Source organism: Montipora capricornis, chromosome 9, assembly GCF_036669925.1.
Source record: "Montipora capricornis isolate CH-2021 chromosome 9, ASM3666992v2, whole genome shotgun sequence".
NCBI classification, from domain to species: domain Eukaryota; kingdom Metazoa; phylum Cnidaria; class Anthozoa; order Scleractinia; family Acroporidae; genus Montipora; species Montipora capricornis.
In genome coordinates, this window is record NC_090891.1 from 33305667 (window position 1) to 33313166 (window position 7500).

At 40.3% G+C, this 7500-nt stretch overlaps 2 protein-coding genes across 3 annotated transcripts in view; one reads left to right on the plus strand and one right to left on the minus strand.

Annotated features, from left to right (window-relative positions):
• The window catches only part of LOC138017537 (histone H2A-like), a 405-nt gene extending 58 nt beyond the window's left edge, over positions 1 to 347 (minus strand). The window contains exon 1 of the mRNA XM_068864597.1: positions 1 to 347. This exon is cut by the window's left edge and continues 58 nt beyond it. Coding sequence (XP_068720698.1) covers positions 1 to 347 — 347 coding nt within the window.
• A 62-nt stretch (positions 348 to 409) lies between these two features.
• The window catches only part of LOC138016917 (cyclic GMP-AMP synthase-like receptor 1), an 8016-nt gene continuing 925 nt past the window's right edge, over positions 410 to 7500 (plus strand). Inside the window, exons 1-5 of one of the 2 annotated variants that reach the window (XM_068864091.1) lie at positions 410 to 428; positions 2221 to 2325; positions 3009 to 3748; positions 5201 to 5376; positions 7343 to 7500. The exon at positions 7343 to 7500 is cut by the window's right edge and continues 925 nt beyond it. In XM_068864091.1, coding sequence (XP_068720192.1) covers positions 3147 to 3748; positions 5201 to 5376; positions 7343 to 7500 — 936 coding nt within the window. In that variant the 5' untranslated portion in view covers positions 410 to 428; positions 2221 to 2325; positions 3009 to 3146. Of the gene's footprint in view, positions 429 to 2191; positions 2326 to 3008; positions 3749 to 5200; positions 5377 to 7342 lie in introns of those variants that run through there. The other variant, XM_068864090.1, reaches the window with a different exon arrangement.

Consider the following 7500-nt stretch of genomic DNA (forward strand, 5'->3'; position numbering starts at 1 on the left):
AGCAGAACAGCTTGGATGTTCGGAAGAACACCACCTTGAGCAATTGTGACCCCGGCGAGAAGTTTGTTCAATTCCTCGTCGTTGCGGACTGCGAGCTGAAGGTGACGAGGGATAATTCTGGACTTTTTGTTGTCGCGAGCCGCATTGCCCGCCAATTCCAAGATTTCGGCCGACAAGTATTCAAGAACAGCGGCGAGGTAAACTGGAGCACCAGCGCCAACACGCTCTGCGTAATTGCCTTTACGAAGAAGGCGATGGATTCTGCCTACTGGAAACTGCAATCCTGCTCGTGATGAGCGACTCTTTGACTTTGTTCCTTTAGCTTTTCCTTTTCCGCGACCAGACATGATAAAATTCTTCTACACAGCACAATGTTGCCTCACAGTAAATAACATTTCCTGTTGCAGTGTTCATTCTTATAGAAGCAGGTAGGATCGAAATGCACCAATCAGGTGTCTTCTATTATGTTGCAGTTGACCAATTGAAATGTATACTTGTTCCCTCAGAGGCTCGCACTATGAAGGATTTTTCAGTTTCTTGCAATTAATTGTTGGAGGAAATGGACAATTTATTTACATTTATAATTACATTTGACAATTTTAGATTTTAGACATTTTATGCCACAGATGTAATCTATTTTAAGTTTATAACTCAACTGTATTAAGACTTTGATAATAATGACCTGCATTAACAAATAATTTATGTATCTTTGGATTAATGGCCCAGTGATAGGCCTTATCATGGTTTTGACCGTGATTTTGACGGGTAGGCAAAGCGTAAAGAATTTGTAGTGTTTATATGGGGATCCGATGTCAAAAAATTTTGCTAGTTCTAAAAAAATTATGAATTGCGAACTGAAGGTACAGGGTAAAGGATAATACCAATTTTTAGGGACTAGTCTTCGTTAAAAGCTGCTTGGTAACGTTTTCGATTTTTCCATAAATTTGTCTGTACTGAAAATACGCGGGAAAAAATTACAGACAAATATATGGAAAAATTGAAAACGCTACCGGGCAACTTCTGTAAAAGGTTAGTGCCTAAAATTTGGTCTGTGTAATCTTTTGCCCTGTACCTTCAGTCTCAGTCCTTCAGTTTTCAATTCATAAATTTTTCAGAATTAGCGTTTAACGAAAGTTATTCGCACCGGTATCGCGAGGTCACGGGTTCAAACCCCGAGGATCATAGCTTCACTTGATTTCACATCCGCAGTTCATATATGATCAATTTCATATATCATTTCATCGCTAACAATGTTGCGTTGCAAGTTGAGATTGCTACAAATTTTCAAGTTGCAAAACGTAAAAGCGACGTCTACTTTTTGCAACATAAGAAGGTGGTAATACGCGCGACAAACCATCTCAACTTGCAACGCAACATTGTGGGTTTAGACAATGTGCAAGCCGGCGAGGCATGCGAGCCATGGATGCGAGTCATGCGAACCAAGATGGCGAGTCAACATGCGAATCACACAGGGCGCGATCCATTCAACCAAAATTTCCGGAAATTTCGGTCCAAAACTCAATGGATCGGTTCGGTCCAACCGGAAAAGTTTCGAAAAAACTGGTCCACCTTTTGAGGTGGTCCTCTTTTCCCGGTCGGACCGGTCGGAAATTTTGGTTGAATGGATCGCGCCCACAGTTATTGAAAGCGAACCGTTTTAAAATAGGTGCTTAGACTAATAACAGTTTATCAGCGCAATTATTTGAAATGGGTGCTTAGACTTAAATGCGAAATTTGCATGACTCGCTGGCTCCCAGATTGTCCAGCCCCCAACATAGACGAGTTCACGCTCTTGAGTGCATCATGGGTAATCAGGGCAAGATGGGGAGAAATTCAAAACGGTGAAAAGTATTCATGATATGTTTTGGGTTTTTTAGAAGATATACCCTCAAAGGTGCGGCAGAATAAATTTGGAGATGGCTCAGTGTAGAAGTTATTTTGTTAAAAAGAGTTTCTGCCATACGTTTCCTGTACTGCCAAAGGCACAAAATTACAGAGAATGTATGGAGACAAAAAAAGCAATATTTAGGAATTCCAAAGAACAGATACCAAGTCTAGTTCATCTTAGTTGTGAACATGAACTTATTTGTTTGGTTTATGAAGGCGAAAGTCTATAAAGTAGCGTCATGTACAGTATATTTTACTTTGAATTTACCGCCATGTTGCCCTGATTACCCATGATGCAATCAAGTCGGAAACACTTCTTTCCGGGTTTGACAGGCGGGCCAAAGACAAGCGAAATGAAACAGAAAGCACTTTGGCAAAGAAACTGAAGGACTGCCTCAGAAGGGTGCTTTCAATCGATGCAGGGACGTTTTTGCGCAGGTAAGACTAACTTTTCTTACAATAACATTCGTGGGAACACCATTGGAGATAGTGAAGATAAGGTGATAATTACAACGAAAGATTAATCAGTCTATAAATCAATCAACATAAATCTATAGTGCTGAAATATTTAAGTTACGAGTTTCACCTGGCGACGAAATGTTCTGAAATGACGGCGTGAAGCGCTTTTCTTGGAACGTCTTCCACGGTTTCGTACCGTTGCGGCGTTACTGTGTTAGTACGCAAAACGTCTTTTTAGCGTGTAATTTTTTCATTCGAATGTTCCTTGAAAAAAAGGTGGACTAACTTTGGGTATTCTTAAAGTAATCATGGCCGATAAAGACACTAAAAGTATTTTTTTTTACTGCATTACATATCATGGAAGTGAATTGAAAAGAAAATTAAACAAAAAAAAAACATATCCGCCATAAAAAAAGAGCTTTGATTTCTCATAATGTAATTCTTATAAGAGTTTGAAGTTTTGCCCCTCATTAATTGAACTATCCGGAAGTCTGTATTGCGAGTTCTTGGAAAATTACTCGGCCATATCAACTTCCGCTGCGTTGGAGTTCAATTTAAAACTGTATTATGATTTAATCCATTTCACAAGGAATGAACCACACCTGGACCTAAAATAGACTAGATAATGCAACAACAATTAAAACAGCTTTTCCCCTTTTTAGGGCGAGTCCGAGTGTATTAATGAGCTGGCCGTATATTGACAATATTGGAACTATTTCCGGTCGATTTTACCCAGGAATACCCTCGCCTCAGTCAATACAAGTTCATAGGTTTATAAGAAACTTCAAATCAAGCCCAGGATGTCGACTACTTACACAGTTAAGCAAAGAACAATTCCACCAAGACCCAAGAGGTTGAGACTTAAAGTTATAAGTTCCAAAGTGCCGAAAATGTTGTCAAGTCAAGCTAGACGTAAAAACGACAAATCAGAAAAAGTTATCTTCACAACAGAATGGGTAAAGAGGCAAGCCGGCGTTGTTCAAGCAAGGAACCCTCATCCGAAGATGCCAAACATGGACAAACATCTGAACCGGACTTCGCGTGGTACACGGAATAAAGCCACGAAACCGATGAGCTTTCCTCAGTCTTCGCCTGTCACACGCCGTCCACTAATTCGAAATGCAACGGGACCGAGAGAGTTCTTGGCTGATCGTCCTCCTGAACAACGCTACAGGGTACCCAGCACAAACCAAAGGAAGAAACCTTCTCGTGCTCTACAAGTTCGACCCAAGACTGCGCAAGTTTCCACTACCTCGGCTAGAAAAACATCGGGGATACGGCCGCGAAGGAATGGCAGAGGAGGGAACACAATCCTGCGGACACGTCCAGCAACGGTAGTTCCCTCAAACCGAGTGACGAAGGTTTTAAAGCAGAGGCATGTTGCTTCAACTGCACATAGTCGGTAGGACGAGAGATTCATACATATGTGCCTGACTTATGTCCTTCCATTGCAAAGACTGATGAAATATCATAGTAAATGCATACTTAATTGACCAATAGTCATAGGGGCTTTTCATGGCCAATGAAACACAATCACGACAGAACAGAACATTCAACAACAACAACTGGCCGGAGGCAAGCCAGTTGGCTATTTACAAGCGCAGCTGAGAAGTTGAACCAGGGACTATCAGGAACAAATTCAACCAGTGGCCAGGACGTGTCTTGAATCTGGGATCCCCGGATCTCAAGGCAAGCGCCCTAACCACTGGGCCACACTGCCTCCGTAGTAACTAATGAAACTTGAAGTGCTATTTATACCCATGTAATCCACATGAGAGTTAACCGTAGTAAGAGGTTTGAGCACAAAGTTCTGACCAGCGTGAGAAATAAACCCACAATCTCTTGCCATTGATGAGATCATCATTGCTCTACCGACTAAGCTCAGTATGAAATCTCAGACGACTGCCGTCCGTTAACCTGCGATCAGGCTCTATTTTAGTTTTGCGTGACATTACACCAATTTTTAGCGAGCGATGACATAAGAGAACTTATAAGCGATCTAAAATGGGTCTGGTCACAAGTTACCTACCGTCTGTGGTATGATCAATTTGCATTGAGATGTCATTCAGTTTCGCGGCAATGAACTCCTACAGGTAAGTAAGGACACGTTATTTGAAACGTTGGCCATGTATCACTGACTCATATTTCAATAGAATTATTAAACCACCAGAGTGTAACTTCAAGGTCTATTACATGGGTTCTAGTTACATGACGAGAAACCGATCAAAATACCAAATCTCATTTTTACAACTTAAAAATAGGTCAATCCCAGTCCCATTTTACCCCCTCCGGAGGACACTCTATCGTTACATAGTGAAGTGCTACAGGGCCCACGTTCGGAATGTCTCTCCCAAGTTGATTCGCACAATAATGTACGTGAAAGCAAGGCCGCTGCCTAAGAAAATTTTTCGGAAACCTTCGGGCTTCCAACATTAAAAGTTAGTAGCCCGAGTCATTTTTTCAAGAGCCCAGAATTAATTAATTAAAAGTGAAGATGAATCACCTCTTGATAAGTTAGGCGCCCGTTCGGGCTACTCGTTCAGAAATTCGGACGCCCGCACTTGCAAATAAGGCGACTGGACGACCGTGAGGCAGAAGCCTTGGAAGGAAATAATTCAGTGTCCCGCTCTTATACACCTACACAGTTAGGCGAATAAGAGGAACGCTACATTTACAAGAAAACGTGAAATAATTCCTTAACTTACCATGAATGACAAACGTAACTTCCTGTGTGACTTGGGGGTGGGAATGACTGTCGTCAAGCAAAAAAAGCGCGGGAATCATGTGGCTCCGCATTTTAGGTACGGCACATTGTCTTTCAGTAAAACCTGAATATTTTCGTAATTCTTTTCAGATCACCACAGTGGATGAAACTCAATAGACAATTTGAGTCATTTTTTAAGCAAAAAGTGATGTTATCAATGGCTGACATAAAAGAGAACTCACAATGTGTAGAAAAGATTGTTCCGGTTATTTTGAAAGAGGTACAAAAGAGAGACGGAGTGTTTTCAGCTAAAATATTACACTCAGGTAGAGTAGTCCACGTTTATTATTTTACCAAATTAAGCCTACGTTTTAAAATTTGAGGATTATTGGTTAGTTTTAAGGATGCTAATTAATAAGAGCGTTTACAACGATAGAAGTGCTTTAGCTACAGATAAATGCCAGCCGTGGTTTGTACTATTCTTTTATCTCCAAGCAAAGTCGAATGATGTTGAGAAAGTTAGCGGTTAATCAGCTCTTCAGTTTTATTACTCGGGCAAGCTTATGTTGCTATACACCAACAATAAATAAGAAATAACAAACAACGAGGGAAAAAAGTACAAAATACATCGTGCAAATATATAATTAAATTCTCAAATCCGCAGATCAATTCAGTGGCGGATCCAGACCTTGAGCTAAGGGGGGGTGGGGAGGTTTTTTTGAGTGTGTGAACCCAAAAAAAAATTTAGCCTCAATTTTTACCAGAATATATACTTAAGTATTTTTTTTTTGCCAAAATAAGGGGGGGGGGGGGGGAGCGCCCGGGCCCCTCGGGCCCCTAGATCCGCCACTGCAATTTAAGATCGAAATTAGAAAACAGACATAGAGTTTACAACATGAGCTGGGAGCAGGTTCCAATCTATAACTGTTCCAGGAAAAAACGGGAATTTAAAACAGTCCAGTGATGGCGAAAAAGTATGGTAGAGAGGCTACGTAATCCTCAGGTGGAATAGCAGTAAGGTTTTTTAAGACCTTAAACATCACGGTCACTTAAGTGTTTTAACAACAGTACATACATCAGTCTTGGCAGAGTTCAGTAAATTGCTCCCTATTGTTAGATCCGGGTATTTCACGCTCAACACACGTTTAGGGCTATGCACGCGCTTTCGAGCGAGATAAATTATTTGAAAAACTGTCATTTTAAACAATTGGGTGAACAAGAAGGAACTGGAAGTTTTAATTAAGGGATTTGAAAAGTGTTTAAGACAGTCTCCCCCATGCGGTATGGATACTTGATTGCAAAGGATATTAGTCATTTCGTCATCAGAAAGTTTTGCAATGAGTAGCTCGTTATTGATAGAAACCGGCGTGGATGCGAAATGGTTTTTCGGTTGCATGCCAATCATCCTGGAAGATAAATTTTAGATCCCACCTTGGTGTCATCAGCTGAAACTGATATTCTCCATTTGTTAAAGCCTCAGCTACATATTTTCACAAAACATTTGTTTTCTCAACTATTAGATGACAAATTTTATTCCACAGATGCACAGATGATTTGATGAATGTTTATCACCTAAGCAGAAAAATACAATCATTACACAATTTACTTCGACGTTTTTTTTAGTGAAAAATGAGCAGAGAACGAAGTAGAAAGTCAAAATGTCAAAGGCAATCAAAAGATAAAAAAAAATTATAAAAGGTACTTAATTCTAAATACTAAAATGGACTTTTTGCAATGTTATTTCAATATTTCGTTGAGCCGATTTTCCGCAATTTGCTGTTTTTTCAATGTTTGCTCCCCAGCATAACACATGGCTAATTTGCATGACAATTTGAAAACCAACATGGCGGCCATCGTCAATAAGGCCTATTGATTGTGTTTTGCATTACTTCACTCAGTGATTGGTTCAAAGTTCTCGCGACATTTTTTCAACCAATCAGAAGTCAAGTTTCTATGGTTTATTAATAGGCTAATAAACCACGCGGGATGTTTGTAAAACACGAGAAGAATTCGTAAATCACGAGCCGCGGGCAAGTGATTTACGAATTCTTCGAGTGTTCTTCCAACGTCCCTAGTGGTTTATCAGCCTATTTATAAACCATAGAAACCTGTGGTCTATTGCTTTTATATAATAATTCAGAAGACGCGCGATTTTTCCATGAGTTTACTGGCACAATAAAACATAGTTGATTGACCAATCAGAGTGCACGCATTGATTTGGCCGGTTATTATATAAAATGCTATATCGTAAAACCTGGGCGTTATACAAGGTGATGTGTTTTTTCCCTCCAGGTAGTTACTACGAAAACCTGAAGGTTTCAAGGCCCTGTGAGTTCGATATCATGCTTGTATTTGACAACACCCGATTCGACAGATTTTTCGACATCATGTGCCCAGTCAGAACAAAAGACCCTTGTGTAGGTTATGCGAGATTAGAATTCAGGGACCAT